General features: G+C 41.4%; 1 protein-coding gene across 1 annotated transcript in view; it reads right to left on the bottom strand.

Moving 5' to 3' along the window:
* The window catches only part of esrrga (estrogen-related receptor gamma a), a gene marked incomplete at its 5' end in the record, with an annotated part of 34,420 nt that extends 12,446 nt beyond the window's left edge, over positions 1–21,974 (bottom strand). Inside the window, 1 exon segment of the mRNA XM_034224368.1 lies at positions 21,792–21,974. Coding sequence (XP_034080259.1) covers positions 21,792–21,974 — 183 coding nt within the window.
* Positions 21,975–23,067: the final 1,093 nt, after the last annotated feature.

Raw genomic sequence — 23,067 nt, 5'->3', positions numbered from 1 at the left:
CACACACACACACACACACACACACACACACACACACACACACACACACACACGCAATCACAAATAAGCAAATACACACAAGGTAAAACAAACTGTAAATATCTTCAAAATCTTCAAACTTCTCCCTAATTACACATGAAATACACACATATGTGCACAAACTCACACAAAGGAAACACCAATAATTAAAACCCCTGTGATTAATGTATTGAGCTGAAAGTGCGTCTTTTCTGATTGAAGTACGTCAACGATTTTTATCAGGATGTGGTTTGTGTGTGTGTGTAAAGGATTGTGTTGTGTGAAAGCACTTTGAGTGTTGTGAATATGTATATGTTTTTATTGTGTACTTAATAATATTATTATATAGAAATGTTGTACCGTTGTACCGTGTGCTGTCTGGTTGTGCCATCAGCATAGTTGGATTACTTGTGTTTACGTAAGTTGCCATACATAAGCTTCTATGAGTTTCTGCATGTGTGTGTTTCTGTGTGTGTTTGTGTGTGCCTTCCCGAGCCCCTCCCCTTCCCACCAGCCTGTCTGCGCTGTTCAGCCATCCAATGCCTCTTATCTGTCTGATTAATAGGCGGCCAGCTTCAGGACAAATTAATTAACAGATAACGCCATCTCTCCCTTCTTCCCTTCCTCCCCTCCTTCTCATGAAGCGATCGATACAGCAGAAGAAAAGAAACATCAATGGGAATTTAGTGCTGATGATGGAGAGAGAGAGGTATTGATGGAGAGAGAGAGAGAGAGAGAGAAAGAGCGAGATGGAGGAGAGAAGAAAGTAAAAGGGGGAGAGGTGTTGGAAGGAGAGATGGTGGTGGTGGAGGTGGGAAGACCTTTCTTTCATACCTGTGATTTCACTTGACAAAAGAAGGTTCCCTATTTGGCTCTAATTACATTTCCTTTCTGCCCATTGTTGATAAGACACCTCGTGCTATGTGTGGTAGTTTGAGTGTGTTTATGTGTGTGTGGATGTTGGACAACGTGCATTTACTTTGGTGTTGGGGGGGCTAAGCAAAATGTAAAGTGATGTACAGTTAAAATAAAGTTTAAAGCTTTGCTTAAACATATCAATATCAACTTTAAATGAAAGAAAATGGCCAAAGGTCGGATCTGCACGTGTTCCCTGGACTCCATTATTGGATGTATGTTTGTGTCTTCAGTATGTACAGCTTGTGGGCCGTACAAAGTGTAACACTTCCTGTGCTGGATTAACTCTCCTACTAAGCAGCACCTTTTAATAGAACAGCAACCTAAATTCTAAGAGAAAGGGTTGATACATAATTGTTTTGTTACTTATATGTGTATACATAAAGTTTGGGATTTGGTATACAGAGCATAAGGTCACGCACATTTGTTTTTTGTTGGATTTGGGCGTGCCTACCTGAACATTAACGGCACGTCCACACTACAGCTTCTAAAAAAGCTTGGAGCTGGGCGTGTCTGAAGCTCGACCAACAACCAATCACATGAATCTCCCGCCCCTGACACACAAGCAGCAGTTTGATTGGCTAGAGATTGTACTGGCATATGATTTGATTGGCTGACGCTTCCACCGAAAGCTTCAGAAGCTTCAAAAGTTGAACATTGCTCAACTTTTGCAGCCTGAAACGCCAGGAAAGCTCCGCTCTGCTTCCCACAATGCAGTTCGGCGAAAAGTGACGTCACCCCATTCAAAGTGAATAGGCAGACGCGTTGGAAACCGTTTTTGAAGCTGTCGAAGCTGAAGTGTGGACGGGCCGTAAAACAATCTATTCTTCCATGTATGGAGGTACAGAGGTAAAATGGGTGCAGTGTGTGTAGGCATGTGTGTGTGCCATACATTGGCCTGACAGAAAGAGGCTGCAGTGCAGTCATGCAGACTTAACCTCTGCTGCATGCTCTTGCGCTCTTTTCCTTTTTTCTCTCTTCCCTTTCCTCTATCAGACACACACATGAAGACAAACACACACACAAACACACGTCGATTCCCAAGCCACCCTGCGGCCTGTTTGTCTGCCAAATGAGTCCTGACTGCACGTTTACACCCGAGACCGCACAACAGTCTGGCACAGACACACACACACACACACACACACACACACCCACACACACACACACACACACACACACACACACACACACACACAACACACACACACACACACACACACACACACACACACACACCAAACACATCACACACACACACAACACCACACACACACACACACACAACACAACACACACACACACACACACACACACACACACACACACACACACACACTGGATAGCCCTCTCTCACGCCCCAGTTACTACAAAGACACACACCAACACACATATCCAAGAGGCCTATATTTGTTTTCTTGTGGTTACAGGGCAAATGGGAACCAGTGAGAACCGATTGTGATGCTTATGAGTCCATGTGCACTTGTGTGTGTACTGTTTCTGGCATATTGTAGAGCTATTTGTGTGTGTGTGTGTGTGTGTGTGGGAGGGAGGGAGGGAGAGAAAGAGAGTGTGTGGATTAATGTGACAGGTGTGAAAACTGTTTGCAATGCTGATCTGGTCCAGGTTATTAACACACGACTAGTCTTCATATTCTGTCAGTGCAGTAAAAAGGACGTTTGGCATAAATGTGGTTGTTATTTTTAAGCTTTTTTCTTTTAAAAGGAACTGTCAATCAAAATCAAATAAGTGAAAGTAAATCATATTTGTAATATACACATTATAATTGACATTAGCCAAACATATATAGCTAAATATGTATATTAAAGCAATGCCATTATTATTGTGAGTAGAATAGAAAATATGATTTTATTTGTAATCCTTATTGTGATTTATTGCTGGGTACCTTTGGTAACTATGTTGTTCTTGTCATGAGTCTGAAGCCAAAAAGCCATATAAAAACGACAACATCACATTCAAAATGAATAATGAATACCAGTGTTGATTTTTACCTCACAACAACATGTTGATTGCTGATTTAGCTTAATATATTGTTGGGAATTGAAACTGACATTTCAAAAAGACAAGGAAGGTGTGTGCCCTGGTGTGTGTGTGTGTGTGTGTGTGTGTGTGTGTGTGTGTGTGTGTGTGTGTGTGTGTGTGTGTGTGTGTATGGCCGGGGTGCTGCCAGTAGAGAAGCAGGTCAGCTCGGCGTTGCTGGACCACATTTGATTTGAATGAGCCAACTAACAACTTAACCCCCGGTGTGACACTGCGGCATGGACAGAATAAGCCATTAGTGCTCGGAAAGTCCATCAGACGATGTGTCCATTTTCAGAAGCTCTGACAATGTCGTCACACATTTTTAGCAAAAAGGCAGTCTATGATAGTTGCAAATTAGGGGAGAGAGATGGTGTTGGCATTTATGCATTTTTCTTATAAACGTTCCAATTGTTCTCGGAAAATAAGTAAATACGGTTACTGGTTTTGTGTCTTGGCTGAAGCGGACGGATTCTTTATATGGTCTTTCAGTAACCATTTGATTTGATCAAAATGTGCCTCTTTCCCCATGCTTTTCATTTAATAAATGTTTCTGTTGTGCATCTACACATTCTTTGAGCACCTGCTTGCTCTGTTAACAGCGACACTGCTCTCTGACCTATTTGATCATGGCCTCGGGAAATATTTAACAGGAAACTTCTCAGTCTGTCTCTACAATTTAACAGCGAAAACTCAAACACTTAGTTATCGGTCTTAAGGTTGTAAGAATGAACTTCACACATTGTCATAGAAATGTAACACAATAAAGCAAATCTGAATTCATACTAAGCTCCGTAAGGGTGTAGTGCAGGGGTGGCCAACCCGCGGCTCTCGAGCCGCATGCGGCTCTTTGCCTAGTTTCATGCGGCTCTTCAGTTCATATCGAATTGTATAGCCTATGTGTGAGTTTGGGGGAGAGACACTGACTCCTGACTAGTGTTGCACGGTGTACCGATACTTGAAAGGTACCGCGATACCCTGCCGTTAAAAACGTTACGATTCCTCCGTTTCATTAATATCGGTACTTTAAGAATGACGGGGGAAAGTACTCCGGTGAGAAAGCGCCGTTTTAATAAGAGCCGTGTGTGTTCAGCGCTCTGCTTCCACTCCCTGCACTGCAGCCGTGCCTGCAGTCCCTCTCCTCTCAAGCACGTTCTAAGTCCCTCCCCTCTCAAGCACGCTCTAAGTCCCTCCCCTCTCAAGCACACTCAAGTGCCTCCCCTCTCAAGCACGCTCTAAGTCCCTCCCCTCTCAAGCACGCTCTAAGTCCCTCCCCTCTCAAGCACGCTCTAAGTCCCTCCCCTCTCAAGCACACTCAAGTCCCTCCCCTCTCTCGTGCACGCGTTAGCTGCCAGAGCATGTGAGAAAACGAGAAGCATGGCTGCAACTGCCGCTGCGCCTCGGCTTGTTGACAAAAAAGACGCCAGAAGCGAAATTTGGAAGTATTTTAGCTATATCTCTGACAGTGGGTGTGCCTACGGACACCACGAGGCCCGTCTGTGAGAAATGTATTAATTGTATTTAATACAAATTATTGTCATTTATTTTATATATTGTTCTCATTGTTTAAAAGTTTGTGTTATGGTTATGGTTCTGGTGTGAAATAAAGCACAATAAATTACATTTAAGACTGTTTCCCTTTTTTTAAGAAAAGTATCGAAAAAGAATCGGAATCGCAATTCTTGACTTGGTATCGAAACCAAAATGTCGGTATCGTGACAACACTAGCTAGCTACTCCTGACAGTTAAACCTGATATTTAGTAGGTCTGTTAAGTATTGAATGCTGATAATTCTGACGTAATTTGGCCGGTCAAAGTTGTTTGGGCTCGGATAAAATCGCTCCGTTACTTTCGTCCCGTGTTACTTTCGTCCCGTGTTACTTTCGTCCCGTGTTACTTTCGTCCCGGCTCTCCCTACTTGTGTATGTGTGGTGTCAGGTGTCAGTATGAGAGGATGACAGCGCGTCTAATTTTGATGTGGCCCAAGAGCCAATCACAATAATACCTGCGATGCAGTGAACCAATTTGAGGGGGGGGAAACCTATCGTTGATTAAACACTATCCAGTGTTTCCCGCCAACGGAGCCCCGCGCCCCCCCCTGAAATTCAAGGTGTTTAAAAAATATATATAATTTTTTTTTTTTAAATATATATATAGCACCAAATTCCAAATAATCTATAACTACTGTCACTTTTCACATTGAACATGTGCTCTTTTATTAAATAAACTAAACGCTTTCATTTTAAGTTGTGAGTTTAGTGTTTTTGACCCTAAGAAACACTGATGCATTAATCAATAACAATAATCCACAGCTCCTCTCTGCTCCAGAGGATTTCAAAAATATATATCCCAATGCCACAAAGATGCATCAGTGACGTGGTTGAAATCTTGTCTCCAGAAAACAAAAAACTGAAACAAGCAGTATCAGTGACTGTGTGTTTGATGTGGCTCTTTGCAGAAACATAGAACAAATGTGGCTCTTAACCTCTGACTGGTTGGCCAGCCCTGGTGTAGTGGATGTGTACTGTGAATTAGGGCTGAACGATATAAAGTGTCATGGCGATAACCGCAGTATGCGCATGCGCGGTATTCACACCGCAGGGACGTGCGGTTTTATTCATTAAAAAAAAAAAAAATGCTAACGCACTTTAGCACAGAATTCAAAGTAAAGATACCCTTATATTACTTATCGAAACTGCACATACAATATATCCGATTAAAGCTGAGACTCCACAGATTATTTAAGTATAGTATCTAAGCGATCCGATCTCGCAACAGGGGAAGCAAACACAGACATCACAACGGAGCTTTTACGGGAGATCGTCTCACCGTAGCTGTCAATCTGATCAAAAGACGTGTTCAATGGCATTAAAACGAGAAACAAAAAACGCGGCTGAATCGGTTGATCCATAGGTTGATAATGTATCTGTGGCTTTGAAGCAATTGTTTATAATCCATAATTCCATTTTTATGTAAAAATCGGAGCACAAAAGTTAGCTGCTAATGGTATCCACCAGAGTGTATGCAGCTTCCGGTTTTGGCTACGCGTCACTCTCACTCCTTATTTGTTCATGTGTTGGTGTGTGTAGAACTTCCCCTGCATGCACAGCAAACCACCAATCACAATCATTCTGTATCAAGATTGATGCAAAACAAGTGATATTTGACCTTTTTAGACAGATTTAGCACAAAAAAACCCTCTTTTGGGGCCATTTGGGTGGATTTTCCATATCTCTGGCCCACCTTGCTGGATTTTGACATGTGACATCTCTTTCTGACCGTCAGAGCCAATGGAATCGAGGGGAAATCACACAGTCCTTATTTGGTAATGTGTGTGTGTGAGACTTCCGCATAGCCAAGACCGGAAGCAGCAGCCACTCTGGTGGCTACCATTTAGCAGCTAACTTTTGCTCTGCGATATTTACATAAAAATGGAATTATGGATTATAAATTAAATATTTTTTTTTATACAGAGACGTTAAAAACCTATGGATTAACCGATTCAGCCGCGTTTTTTCTTTCTTGTTTTAATGCCATTGAACACGTCTTTTGATCAGATTGACAGCTACGGTGAGACATCTCCCCTAGAAGCTACGTAAAGGTACGTGTTGTGATGTCTGTGTTTGCTTCCCCTGTCCGAGTTCAGATCACTCAGTGATGATACTATATACCTAAATAATCTGTGGAACCTCAGCTTTAATCGGATATATTGTAAGTGCAGCTACGATAAGTAATAATAAGGGTACTTTTATCTTGAGTTCTGTGCCAAAGTGCGTTAGCATTTTTCGCTCAGGGGTCATTTAGATGCTTCTTATGAGACTTGTGTTTTGTTTTGGTAAAAATGGTTTGTATCGTCAGTTAGCTGAGATTATTTCCGTTAATCTGGTATAAAACATTAATAGGTTCTTAAATATTACGATCCCCTGAGACACTGTCGTGAAAAAAAAAGTAAAGTACCCGCCGGGACTTTTGGGTTTAACAGGTTAAAAAAACCCGCAATATATACCGCAAGGGGGAAAAAAATCGATGTCATTTTTTTTCAATACCGTGCAGCCCTACTGTGAATGCTTCCTGGCCGAGAGCTCCTCATTGAGCACATGTGCTGTCCAACAATGCCACAACAAATGTAAGTCACATGTGAGATTGACATGTAATAAACACTTACCATATTGTCATTTTAAAAAGTAAAACATCTTTGCAGTAAAGTAAGGAGGCATTATAAAAGATGAACACAGGCCTGTGATGTAAACTGTTTTATGACGGCTGCTCATTGTATGTGCGAGGAGAATAGTGGAACTGTCTATGTGCAGCATGTACACATATTGTGTTCGGCAGGGGACAGACTTAAGTCTTCTGGCCCACTGAGAGAGAGATTGCATTAGGACACGTGAAGTGTCCAACAGTTACCAGCACATCGCTGCACTGCATGTGTGTGTGTGTGTGTTCTGTATGCACCCTGTGTTATAATGCTTCAGTGTTCTCTCTCATACCACTTGTACGTGTTTGTGTTTAAATTTGTGTAGGTGCACATTGTCGCATGCTGTGTAACACAAGTGCTCCCTTGAGATGCTTTTTGAATGTGTGTTTGTGTGTGAGTGTGTGTGTGCACATTTCAAACTGTTTTGTACCATACGGCCAGACGCCGGCCCAAATGAACACGGACCCCCTGTGATGGCCTTGGCCAAGCTGAAACAAAACACACAAGATATACGCACACAACAACCACGCTGGCAAATGCTGTCTCACACACACACACACACACACACACACACACACACACACACACACACACACACACACACACACACACACACACACACACACACACACACACACACACACACACACAACACCACACACACACACACACACACACACACACACACACACACACACACACACACACACACACACACACACACACACACACACACACCAGCTGACCCAATTACACAGAGATGCGCAACGAAATGGAAACAAATCTACCAAGAGAACCAGCTAATTTAGAGGGGTTTAAAGACACTCACATACAGGGCAATCACACACACACAAACAGACACAAACACACACCATATACACACACAGTCTCTTAGACTTAGACAATCAAAAGGGTTGTTTATCAATAAGTTGAGTATGTATTGTACGTTGTTGCAAAAGAAAAACAAAGAAAACTTAAAGATTAAAGGATGTCCTTCACAAAAATGTTTAAAAATGTTTAGTACTTTACTTGGATATTCACCTTGTGCAGGGTTTGATACTAGGAGTCTGTTTTTACATTAATCTGCCGAACGAGGAACATCTCTCAGTGCTCACCTTAAACAATGTTCGTACAATTAGCATTTTGAGACAAAACAACAGGTTGGAAGTTCAAATGATTTGCATATCATAAATTCCAGCTTTCTCAAACGGGAGAGAAGGACGAAATGCTAATTTTAAGATTTTTAAACAAATAATTCAACCCTCATGTGGAAAAAATATATCAGACACAAATTAATATTAAAGCAGACATATTTTTGCATGTGTTGAACTTGAAACATGTCGAAAAGGGATGTTAAAAAGCCTTTTGTTCACATCCTTTACACATGAGCAGTTTCATTTTGTATCAAAGTATTCTAGTTAGGATTGGGGTTAGGACTTATCATTTAACAATCGATTGTATTCACTAAATGCCTGGTCAGTATACTAGTCTTGCGTTTGAGTTGTAAATGTACAAAGCATGATAGCTGACAAATATTGTAAAAAACACCAATTTTGGTACACAATCAGTTACTTTTCTAATGCACATATTGCACACACAAAGTTGTCATCATCTTCACCTTCATCCCCTCTTATATTGTTGGCTAAAATCTCCTTTCTCTATTTCTCTCCCCTTTCACCCTCCCCCTCTCCTTCCTCCATACCCCCCATGTTTCTGTGTGCGGCCTCGGGGAGAGAGGAGCAGTCATAGGGTTGCAGTAGCCTCTAATCAGTGTGAACAGCAAGCTAATTACCAAACCCTCAGCCCTGGCTGACTGTTAATTGCATACATTAGACACCATCAGCACCACTGCAAGATTAACACTTAAAATCTTCCCATTGCTGTAGTGGGGATGAGTGCTCTGTGTGTGTGTCCATGTGTGTGCGTGAAAGAGAGAGTCAGGGGGAGAGAGACAGAGGTGGAGAGAGGGTCGTGTGCTGTATTCTCTGTGTGCACTTGTGTGGTGTGTGCTGCCTCTGTGGTTGCGGGTGCTAATATTTAACACTTAATTAGAGCCAAAATGAAGACGTTGCAACAGAGATATGTGTGTCGAGTGTTAAAGCCGTTGCGGTGGCTTGGGTGGGGGCAGCCGGTCGTTGAGGGCAACCCCGAGTCTCTAGGGAGACGACAGATGGAGTGACATTAAGAGCAATGCAGTGGAGGCATTTCAAATAATAAAATATCAATATTTACATTTTAATTACCCACTTCTAGCTCCGCCAGGGCCATGTCAAGGAGTGTGTGGGTGAGTGTGTGTGTGGGCACGAGCCACAGCGAGCTCCACTGGGGCCATGTCTTTATTTTCTCTGTATATAGTCAAGAGTGCGGCTCAAGTGACTCGTCTGCTCTGCTTGAGTGTCTTGGTGAAATAAACTTCATGTAAATTAAGGAAATTATTCACTATTTCTTCCTTTCATCCTCTAACTCTGCATCCTGTCTCCATCATTCAATACAATGCTGATGCAAGCAGGAAACACTCAGTGTGTTAGCATGTGCACACAAATCTGTCAGGGAAATTAACCATGTGTACAGAAAACTGAGAAGCCTTTTGCACTGTTGCCATTGTGACAGACAACAAATATGAAAAAACTAAAGAGGACATAATAATAATAATAATAATAATAATAATTCCTTACATTTATTATAGCGCTTTTCCAGATGCTCAAAGCGCTTTACAAATACACATTACATACATGCAATGGTCATGTACTAATGTATAATACCTATATTTGTTGTACAGGTTAAAGTATATAACATGTGACAGCTGGATATGATGTGACTTACTTACTGAAAACACACTCAAGACTCTATCTATCTATCTATCTATCTATCTATCTATCTATCTATCTATCTATCTATCTATCTATCTATCTATCTATCTATCTATCTATCTATCTATTTATCTATCTATCTATCTATCTATCTATCTATCTATCTATCTAATCTGTGATTAATTCATTTCCCCAGCTTGTTCAATTAACTGGGTTGTGGCAGTCTATTGATCTTTTGGTGGATTACCTTTTCAGAACAATATCCTGCCATAACATATTCTACTGAAAAGACAAAATCCATAGTCCAAGCTACAAGCTAATTTAAACTTAACTAGGCAGGAGACATTTATTTGTTTTCAAAGATGATTATAAAACAATCTTTGTTGTCACAGGTTGTATCACTGTATCACTGTTGCATTTTGCAATACAATGGGTTATTGATTGATGAATAGAAACTTGCTGATTGTTGCTTTAAAACAAAACCCAATGGTCCCTGTCCAAGCCCGGTGTCTGTATGTGAGATTATGAAGCTGTGTTGATTCTATTTTCCTAATCCCCCCGTAGCTTTCCATGGAGAGAGAAACTCCACAGGGATTAATTTACCATTCACAGATTAGAGATATGGTCTCAAATATCATCATCCAGGACAAGCATGGAGAGGAAGGGCTCAACAATGGAGCAATGAGGAGAGAGAACAGAGGGAATGAGAGAGACATGCCCCGACTGAAAGAAAGACAGAGATGAAAACGAATGCGCACATAGAGACAGTCTTGTCTCCTGCAGCATCGCGCCTTAATGTCCTAGCTCCAAGACACGAACATTAGACCTCATTCCACCTCCTCATCTGGGCCTGAAAAAGCCTGGGCTGAAAATGTTAATTAATTGTCCAATAGTGCTGCGGGGTCATTATGCATTGCAATAAAGAAGCGTGTAATTATGAGATTTAACAGCCATTACCAAGGCCAGGAACTCATATGTCATCATCAGCAACCAAGCCAATGGTTTGGTAGGGCTGTGTGTGTGGCTTGATGGACAGCACACACACATGCACAATACACACGCTTGCACGTGTACATATTGTTCATGTAGGTATATAGTGTTTAGATGTATCAGAGATAAATTGTTTGCCAATACAAGAGCAGACATAAAAGTTGTAGGTAAGCATGCATGAGACTAAAAGGTGAACACAAACTGAAAAATGCATACAGGCAACACCACACAGAGAAGCACACTCACACACAAACACACACACTCACACATACCCATAAGTCTGACCGAGACAATAAGGCAGCCAGCTGTGATAGCAGCCTGCAGACGAAACATCCCATCAAGATTAAATAGACACAAAAATACACACATTGTTATTTCTCTGTGTGTGTGTTTGGTGTGTGCATGTGAATGCTCAGTGAAACACTGAGACCACAGACATGGTCCTCCACAACAGAGATGGTGGGAATTGAGTTTTATAAAGATTAACAATGTATTCGTCCAACACTGCTGGGCCACCCACATGACGAGGGGCAGCATATAAACTGTTGCCTATATGCAGGTGTTCTCTTCTTTATGTTTACGATTTGTTACCTTCTTTGTGTGTTTATACCTGTAAATATGAAATATATAATTTCCTCAGTGTGTGTGTGTGTTGTGTGCCCCGACCATAAGTCGTCCCCAGCTGGTGACAGGCACGCTCCAATCCTATTTTCCCACCTGCTTATTCCCTGATGGAAAGGATGAATCCTCCAGACTGTTATTTAAGAATGATGGGTGGAGGATGGGGTAGAGAGAGAAAGATGGAGACAGAGGGAGCTGGGAGAAAGGAGGAATGTGGAAGGGGGAGCCTCAGGCAGAGAGAGGGAGAGTAAAGAGGGAGTGAGGAATAAACAAAAAGTAGGAGAAGAAAAAGGAGGTGAGGATCACTGACATGGCTATGAGAGGGAGCGGAAGGCATAGGTAGGAGGAGACATAGAAAGACTGAGTAAAAAGGTGGGAAAAGGGAAGATGGGGTCAGAAACAGAGAGGAAAGGTAGATGGATAAAGGGGAGGTGGACTGAGAGAGAATAACTATTTCATGCCTGTTTGTGAACTTTGCATGAACCTACAGAAATAATGTGATGCCATGACAAGCCTGTCCCTCCTTCCACTACATTTGCTGCATGCATAGGTGTGTGATATGTATGTGTGGGTGGGTGTCTGTGACTCCATGTATGTGTGTGTGAACTCTTTATATTGCTTTTGGTGTGTGTGTGTGTGTGTGTGTGTGTGTGTACATGTGTGCCCCAACAGATAGAATAGGATGATGATGATTTGAAATGGAGTTTGGCCTGTGCGTAATTATGATCATCTATCTTTATGCCCCGCCAGCATATCATATCACATCACATCTTTCTCTCTCTCTTTCACACACACACACACACCACACACACACACACCACACACACACACACACACACACACACACACACACACACACACACCACACACACACACCACACAACACACACACACACACACACACAACACACACACACACACACACACACAACACACACACACACACACACACACACACACACACACACACACACACACACACACACACACACACACACAAGCAAATTGAAAGTAGTAAAAGCTGACTGTTTGCTAGTGATGACTTAGATGATGATGGGCTCAGATGGTGTGCTGATTTATTTGTTACTGCTTGTCTGATGTCACATATTATAAAACTGTGCACGTCTGTGCACGTGTGCATCCGTGCACATTCACTGCGTACGGGTGCTACTCTAGAAATGTACGTCTGAGTGTTCATGGGTGTGTTTATGATGTTTGCTTGCTTGTATGCGGCTTCTCCCTGGTGTGTGTGTTGTGTGTGTGACAGACATTATTTGATGCAGATTAGTCAGTGTACTCAGATTGCAGGCTGTGTCTCAAAGGCGGATAGACAAATGAATTTGATTTGCTAATGTAATCAAACTAATAAGAAAAATAGCAATGGGCTGCTGAGCGCAAATCTCATGACTTCAATATTTGTGTTTTTTTTCTCACTTTACTGAATGCGTTTCATGACCAGCATTTTTGATTGAGATTAGAATCAGAATTACTATTAATCAAGAGCAGTGATCTGAAAACAACACTTTTAAATCAGTTTTTTTCCCTAATATACTGTACGTGTATTTAATGGACTTGTTAATCCTACTGACTTTTGATGATATTAGTAAAGGTATTGTTAATTATGGTATTTTAATGATCATATTTTCTTCAAGTGACTTTTCATTTTGAATTCAGGTCTGATGTGGTGTGACACACAGGGATTCAGAGACAGCTGGCACCATGTGTGAAGCATGTTGTGTGTGCATGTCCGTAGGATGTGTCGGGTCACTCAACTCTAAAGGCATAAGGTATATGGCGCCACCAAGGTGTGACCTGATGGAGGTAAAACTAGTGTGTGTGTGTGAATAAAACAAAGTGTGTTTTTAAAGCTAGCACCTTTAGCTATGTGTTCTCAAGTGTCATCACAGGCACATTGTCATGGAAACACTGTCAATACGGTGAGGACAAAACAAACACAGGGCATCGGACAGACATGAGAGTCAACACAGACCGAACGTGCCACCAGAGGCTGAATATGTAGGCATGTGTGAATGTGTGTTAGTGGTTTTATCAAATAATGCAATTTCCTTCACAAAACCAGGACTACAGAGAAAATAACCTTTTTGTTGTCTATAAATCTGCAGATATTTCACACAAACAAATGGGGGGTGAACTTTCCTTCACAACTGACATTTGTATCTATCTATGTATTTTATTGTTATTATTGCACCCTTTTTATACCTGCGATAACAACAATGTATCATTCATATGTAACAATATGGGAGCAATATATTATTTTTTTTACAAAATGTGGGCTCTTATTTGCAAAATTCATATTGCAGTGTTTGTGTAACCATTACACTAATGTCACCCTTATATGACAATACAACTTGACAGAATTACTGTCATTTATTTTAAAAATAAAAACTGAAAGTAGAGTAGAAAGGACAAAAGAAAAGGTTTTCCCTCCACTGTTATCTCAAATGGATGACAGCCTTCCAATATCCACAGGCCTAATCCAATAAAGAAAGCCCAACTTAATCCAAACATTAAGCTCAGATATCAAATATTCTTTTCCTAATTTGATTTCATCAATATTTGTTTTCATCTGCAAACAGGAGTGTGTTTGTTTGTATGGGTTGCAAGAGGAAACCATGGTGATTGTGCATTGGAAAATAAGATGTCTCTTATGCACAAATGTAGACAATGAAACACACACACACACATAAGCAAACACACATACTTGACGACATCAACCTCTAAATATATTATGTAGCTCAGGGATGAGCTGAAATGGAAATCAAACACACCCAACAAATCTCAGAGAAAATCAACAGCAACTGGAAACACAAACAGGAAGATATGTACTAGAGAGCACAAAGAAACTCAATTGAATGAAGCAATGAACTAAATCAGATTCTGAAAGTTCATAATGTTTGTAATATTTATGAGTTGAATCTCGAAAGTGCAGATCAGTTATTTCACTACAACGACAGACTATCTATATCTTTACCTGAAATTACGTTTTACTAAATACACATGGTGTTATGTGCTTTTTTAAAATGTTATACCCTCACTTATCTTTTGAAACATTGTGTTATTTTTTCCCTTATGCTTGTTTTGCCTGAACAAACTTGTGTTTATGTCTATGCCTGAACACTGCCTTGTTGTATTTACACTGTGCTGAATGTCTATGTGAATGGACTGTATATATGCGTGCAGTGTTTGTGTTTTAAGACGGCACCCAGCATGCTGTGACTGTCAAGGTGAAGCTAGCCTTAGACGACAGAATGGGGGCAAATCTGCTAGTGCGTTTGTGTGTGTATCTGCGTGTCCATGTGTATTTCCGTGTAGCGGTTTTCATGTGTTTACATGCACCAGTGTACCTAGACCAGTTGTTTTATTATAGAGACTAATGGCACTGTGAGACAAAAAGACCACAGAGGAAGGACAGCAATAAGGAAAGGAGTATGAAATATTGTATCAGAACTTTCATGGCAATAAAACTCATTGACTTAGCAATCGGAAAATAATAAAATGTGTGTGTTTGTTTGTGTGAGTGGTGCTGGAGAGATGTTTCTCATCTGATTTACTACCCAAAGCCAAACAAACCTCTTTGCTGATTGATGACAACACCAGAGTTAATAAGGAGGGCCAGAGAGTGACATCATCACTAGTCTGGGATTCTACATTTCTCTATGTCACACACACCCACACACACACACACACACACACACACACACACACACACACACACACACACACACACACACACACACACACACACACACACACACACACACACACACACACACACACACACACACACACACACACCACACACACACACCACACACACACACCACACACACACACCACACACACACACACACACACACACACACACACACACACACACACACACACACACACACACACACACACACACACACACACACACACACACACACACACCCACACACAGCGCAATTCTGTATGTCTTCAAGTTCATTTTGAAGTGTTATAATGTGTGTCTGTGTTCATTTAGAAAGCTGCACTTTCCGAGTCAAGGATGTGTGTATCCATGTGCATGTGTGTGTGTAGAGGTTCCCCTTGGCTGCTCAGACTTAACATTTGATTTGCTAAAAGGAGCAGGACACTTCTATTAATCAATATTTGCTGACTGACTGGCTGTGTTTCTGGTTGATTGACTGGCTGTGCAGTTACTTGACTGTCTGATTGGCTAACTAACGGACTGTCTGGCAGTCTGAAGGACCAACTGTTCAACTGGTTGACTTCATCTCTAAGTGAAACCCAGTTATACCATGACTTAAAGAGAAAGGGCTTTTTTGTGAATAGACAAAAACGTATATTTGAATACAATTGATTGAGTCGATAATTCAGTTTTTAAATCTAGAGCTACACTTGGACTCAATAAACCCCAATTGCTTAATCAGCAGAGAGATCCAGACAGACAGAAGGATGGTGACGATCAGAGAAGAAGGGAGGTGTGAAATGGGAGAGGGGTTGAGAGATGAGGTTGACTTGATAATGAAGAGGTTAAGGATACCATAGAGGGAGAGAGGGTGGGAGGTCAGATCAGAGAGGGGGAGAAAATGAGGGGAGCCAGTAGTAGATAGAGAGAGAAAGAGGGAGGTCACACAAGAGGTTGGAGGGGTGGGGGATATTTAGCCACCGGGTCACAATAGTATTGTATTAAAGGCTCTTTGGGAGTATCCAGGTTATACTGAGCTAATGTATGTGACCTCCCTGTTCTCCATTCTCTCGCCATGCCTCTTGTAAACATTCACTTTAGTTTACCTAAATCCTAATTCATGTTTTAAGCATCACTGTGGGGTATTTCAACACTCGTGCTCACTCCCAAATCCAAACAAGGAGTAAGAGAAAGGAAGCGAAAGAAGAGAAAGATGAAGTATGCAGAACATGAGACAAGGGGACTTCCCTCTCCACCTACTATCCCGTCACCCCGACCAGCACCCAAACCCCTTCTCCTATATCTCCATAAAGGCCGATTAAATGAATAGACAGACAGCAACCCCCCCTCACCTCCCTTCCCCCCGTTTTTTACAGCTCAATCATACTGCGTTACTGCCGACACACAGACCGCTTATCCTGAGCGTCAAAATTGAAAAGGGAACGTAAGAAAGGGAGGGAGAAAAGACTGTAAGAAAAGAAAGAGCAAGTAAGAGGAGATAGGGAAGCAAGAGAATAGCTGAGGGGAAGTGGGGGGCAGCCTGAGAGCAATTTCTTCCTTGAATAAAGAAAGAATGAAGGGGGGAGGGGGTTGTAAAAAAAAAACCTTAATGGCAAGGCCCCTGGTTCTGGTAAAATCGACAGTGTTATAGGTTCTGGCTCTCGTTCCATGATTCGTTCATTTGTTCGCTCTTTGCTCTTTCGTCAAGTCAAGTGCTCGCCTGTCTGTCTTTCTCTTTTGTGTCGGCAAGTCTAGATAAGAGCTGCCGGCATGACTGCCCGGTAGTCATTTAGTTATTATGGAGAAAAAGAGAGAGACAGTGAAGGAATAAGGAACAGAAAAGAGGGGATGAAAAGACTAATTCTACAGACAGATAAATGGCACAGTTTGAATGGCCTTTCTTTCTTTTAATTCACCCTCTCATTCGCTGCCGTTTAAATATGTGCCTCCTCTCACCTGACACATGCAGCCTAATATGCAACCTGAGTTGTGGCTATGAGAGCTATTACAATGAGATCTTCTCTTCACTAATCCATATTATTGGACACCAAAGCCTTTCACGCCCTCTGAATAATAACTCCAATAATATTTCCAGATACCCACAGTTTCCCCGAGAGTGACAGTTTACTGCTCATATATTTATCTACTAAATGTGTCAATATGTGTGTTGCCCGCAGTTTGAATCAGCAAAAATAATTAAAATACTTGTTTATGTGTGCTTGCCTGCTTTTCATCTCTGCGACACACACATATGCATGTGTAAGCGGCACATGTGTGATGGAGTCCCATTCCTTGTGGGATAACCAGAGACACACACTGGGTCTGAAACCTCATTTTCCTCTCCTAATGACATATCAAATGTTTGCATATAGGCCATATCAGTATGGAAATGAGCGTGCACACACACATACATACAGCTTCAGAATAAAAGAACCAATCAAAGAAATATGTGTGTATATGTGTGTTGTCAGAAGTCTCTAAGGTTGGGTGAGTCTGTGTGTCAAACATGACTAGCAACACACCCACACACACACCACACCCACACCCACACACACACACACACACACACACACACACACACACACACACACACACACACACACACACACACACGTACCCTAGCCTTGTTATCCGGGGGCCTGTCTTGCAGGCAGCCTCTCTAACGCTGAGTGATGTTTAAATTAGTTTACAATTTAGCCTCCTCGCTATCCGCAGACGGCTCTTAACTCAGTGTGTGTATGCGACGTGTTTTTGTGTGTGTGTTTGCGCGTGTGTGAGCGTAACAAATTGTTGCCAGTACGGCAGACATCTAATGACTTCAAATTAGCTGCCTGGCGCTCGCCTTGACACGTTGTTACCACTGTTAGCAGCCTGTGTGTGCGTGTATGTGCGAATGCTGTGTGTGTGTATGTGTGTGTGCAGCGCTGCGCAGCCATATCATGAAGCATAAATTGGCTTCACCTCTCCTCTCTCTGCCTCTGTCTTTTTTCTCTTTGTTTCTCTGTCTCTCTCCATCAATTTGATTAAAAAAATTACTGTACCATGGCAAGCAGAGATGTGTGCACTCTGCACATAGTCAGTGTCACACACACACACACACACACACACACACACACACACACACACACACACACACACACACACACACACACACACACACACACACACACACACACACACACACACACACACACACACACACACACACACGACAAGATGTGAAACAAGTTACTAAAAAGAGGTTAATAGGTCTATTGTATTCTATTCACAACTTAAGTCATTGTAGAGTCTTTATTATTTGCCGTGTGTTTGTGTGTGTGCGTGTGTGTAGAAGTCTGATAAAGAATGTTGAGGAGGCGTATTTCTTTCTGACAATCCTTTCCACTCTGAGTGAATAGTAGATCACTTCGTGTGTACATGTACGTTTGTGTGTGTGTGTGTGAGAGCGATAGAGTATTAGATCAGTGTTCAGTGTTGTAAACAATGAGGATTTCATAAGGTGTTCACATCACACACACACACACACACACACACACACACACACACACACACACACACACACACACACACACACACACACACACACACACACACACTTGGAAGATGAAGAGTTCTATCTTTCTCTGTGAGCAGTGGATTGCCTTTCTCGTTCATCTAATCACGCCATCTTCTCTCCTCCGCCAAGCAATCGCTGTGCTTCGCTGTCCTTAACACAGAAAGCTGCACACACACACACATGCTCACACACATCACCCCAGCAAATAATCTGGCTAACTCAGTCCATTCACTTGTAAAATGTGTGTGTAAAGAAAACGTCAAGCCCAATGTAAAACAAAACATTAAATAAACATCTCATCTATGTTATTGTGTTTATTGTATGTGTCTGACAGTTCTTTTTGTGTGTGTATGTTATATATACACTGAGTGTATCCCAGGGGTTAGGAGAGAGAGAATAGGGTAGAGAGATAAATGGATTAAAAGAGAAAGCATTAAGAGTAAATGCAGGACAGTGAGATTACAGGAAATGAGATAGTATTGGAATGAGGCTGGAATGTTGTTTTGAAAGAGACAAATAAATATTCAAAGGGCTATACTTGGTATATGGATCAATATATATGTCTGCTTACTGTCCATATAGCAGCACGTGGATCAATACACTAACAAGAAGCAATGTATATTCCCATCTCTCTTTCTCTTTTATCTCTCACTCTCATCATCTCTTTTTCTCTGTTATTTTCACATTTATTGATAAGATATAAAATATATCATTTGGAGATCCTGTTATCCAACGCCATTGACTTTATTGTTATAGATTTACGCAGCATGACTGAGTGGTATTTATGCCTCTAATCTGGTGCTTCCCTCTATACCAGGGGTGGGGAACCTCCGGCCCCCGGGCCATATACGGCCCGCAAGACCATTTGGTGTGGCACTCGAGGTAATTTATAAACACACGCAAAAAAGAAAAAAATTAAAGAAATCTAGACCGCAAAATAATTAAACAAGTGAGAGCCTGTTTTTCCTGGCCAAGGTCAGGGTCCTTGAACACAACACAAGCCTAACGTGTCATCACGTGGTATATGTCTCGTCTGACAGGGGTGTAGTTCTGACGGAGAGCACCAGAACGCCTTTCCGCTCCGGCACTTCCAAAAATGTCAGTACCCATAAGGAGCCGTACACATGCTGCAGTTTTTGCGTGGCTGTGTCTTTAGTTGTAAACCCAGTGGCGATCTGTTCATCTGTCATACTGATCAGACAGTCAATAACTTTGTTGTTGTTATTAGCATCTGGTTAGCTAGCTATGCTAACGAATATAAGAAGCTTTTTCTACAACCTCAAGTAGTGAGGTAAAGGCACATCTTTATATGATCATTATAGTTATAAAATAAGAGAATAAAGTAAACAAGTATAAAATACTATATGACAGTAAAAACAAGTTGTTATTAATAAACAAGAATACAGTTTGAAAGGAGAGTGATTTGTAAAATATCCATAAAGAAAAAGAAAATCTGCTTACAGTTCTGTTTCATATGGGTGTTGAGAGATGTATCCATAACTACTAATGTTGCTCTCAAAGTGCACCAGATTGATGCTTTTAACTTCAACATTAAAAAAAAAATCTTCTCGGGGGAGCATGCCCCCCTAGAAGAGGTTAGGTCCCCCCCACTTAAATCATGTTCACATGGATAGGAGTCTAAATACATTTGCACACATCTTGTGTCCATATCTTTCTGTTTGGGTGGTCATGCCACAACTCTGCACGTGCATGCATACGTGAGTCATGGCAAGATATCTGGATTAAGAGGTTGCTTTTTCTTTGCACAGCATGAAAGAAAGGTGAAATGAGTGGGCTGTGATTTTAGTATTTTTAAGCAGAGGTCAATAATTTATACGGCCCTCGGAGGATGTTGAAACCATTGAAAAAGGTTCCCCACCCCTGCTCTATACCCTCACAACCCCCTTTACTGTTTTAGCACTGACAACAGGGGGTAATTCCATTCTATTCTATAACAATATTTCCAGTCCACAATGGGACTAATCTGTGTTAATCTGAGACACCGCTATTCCCTCCTCTCTGCCGTCACAGCAGGCTCCCTCACTAAAACCAAAACCAGATTATAGTGTTCATCTCATACGTCTCGCTCCCTGTCTTTATTTTGGCTTTCACTGCCAGATTTATTCGTCATTAGTCTTTTGTTTTCTTATTCTTCCAGGAAATGTTTAGCTCATTTGTGTTTCCTGCCATTATTTCATTTGCTCATCTTGTACTCCTAATACAATTTTGAACAGATTAAGAGGAATTAGTTTAAACAGATTAGCCTGACCTGTAGGGTGACATACTATACATGTGCTATAGGCTTAAATGGACAACAAATCTTACTGTTTATATATCACATGTATTGTTTTAATCATCAGATTGTGACATTTCAAATGTACTCTATTATTGTTTGATTTCATTTTTGGACTATTCCTTTCTGTTTGAGTTACATCGCTTGACGTTAAAAAACTCTACAAAGTTATGGTCATAGTTTCAAAGGACTTTGTCATATATATGTTACAGTGACTCACAACACACCAACATCCCCATACACACATGTACACATGTCAAATGTAAGGGGATTGGACCGTTTGGTTCAAGAGGTCAGAATGTGTGTGTGTTTGAGGTGTTTGTGAATGTGTGATACCAGTGAGGGCATTTGGTTGGTCAGGTGGAGGGGTCAACAGTTCAGGCCGTCTGAGTGCGAGGATTAAGGTTAAAGGTCACGCCTTAGCACCAGGTGTATGTAGGATGCGTGTCTGAACTGCATCTGGAGCAGCTGATACCAACAGTGTGCTCTGCCAATAAACACAGCATGTGTGTCTATCCTGTATATGTGCGAAATCTCTTATGCTCTGGAATTGAAAAAAAGGTATGTATGGACGTATGAGTGTCTGATCCGGTCACAACATGGAGTCAGGTTAGGTCTACAGTGAAAGTCAGGGTTCAGCAGATTTGTCTTCCTACCTGGGATGTGTTTGGCCCAGCCGATGTTGACCACCAGCTCTCTGTCCGCCAGGTCACACAGCGTAGTCAGGGCCTTGATGTCGCTGTCTGGTACTGTCGGGTCAGGCATGGCGTAAATCTTCTCTGGCTCGGCCACCAGCAGGTGAGAGACGATTTTGTTATCTGCAAGGCAGCCAAAGGCAACTGACATGACCACCAGACAAGGAGAAAGACACAGAGACAGAGAGATGGTGAATTTTTGCCGTATTAGGGCGCAAGCTGGTCCACACCAATCTGGTGCAAACAAGTGAAAGGTCATATACAAAGTCTCTTTAACATGGATTTCTAGATAATACATAGGTATGGCATAAAACAAGTCCGAAGGTATTGAAATATGCAGCAAAAAAAGTAGCTGACATGACAGTTAGACTAGAATAAAATAGCCTGTAAGGCAACACACAATACATTTCATATACTCCATAGTATACGGTACACAGATCCAGTTTAAATATATCACACATACAGCATTTTGTACATAACATATATAAGTGTGTTTACACAAGAGTGTGTGTGTGATTATTTAATACAAATAAGAATATAAACAAATGGAAAATGTTAAACCTTTTTTTTTTTAAATCTCAAATACCTATTTTGTACAGTATAATGATAATATATACAGCAAACAGACTGACAGCCAGCTGAGGGTATTTTGTCTTGTTATATCAAAGTGTGTAATGGAAACAAGATCAGTTAGGAGGATTACAATGCTTTGTAATGTTCTGTGGAATTCTGCAACAATCAACCAACAAATAATTGATTTGATTCCAGTCATTTCGACTAAAGATTACACAAGATAAGAAATGTATTGAAGCCAGTTTAGAAGATGCTTCAAGGTGCCATTAAGGTGATTACAGCTGGTGATTCAGGTTGCCTAAAATGTTGTCTTCTTTATTGCTGCTTTAAGAAGCTTCGCTGATACATACAGAAGGGAAAGATAATACTGAAAGCCAAACAGCTCAGCTGGTAATGGTGACATGTGGTGATGAGATCTCTATGGCCCATTAGTAACAGACTGATACCCTGCTTCCAAATTAATCCACCGACTAATCAAGCATGGGAATAATAACAGAGGATAGAAAAGCAAGAGAGGGATAGAGGGAAAGAGGAAAAGAGTAAGGCAGATAAGCAAAGAAAAAATTGGGAGAAGACAGACAGGTAGAAAAAGAGCAATGGACAGATTGTAAAAGACAGACAAGAAGAGTGGGGAGAGCGACAGCTAGATAGAGATAAACAGCAA

Source organism: Gymnodraco acuticeps, unplaced genomic scaffold, assembly GCF_902827175.1.
Source record: "Gymnodraco acuticeps unplaced genomic scaffold, fGymAcu1.1, whole genome shotgun sequence".
Lineage (NCBI taxonomy): Eukaryota > Metazoa > Chordata > Actinopteri > Perciformes > Bathydraconidae > Gymnodraco > Gymnodraco acuticeps.
Note: the sequence above shows the minus strand (reverse complement) of the source record. Positions and strands in the feature narration are given on the sequence as shown.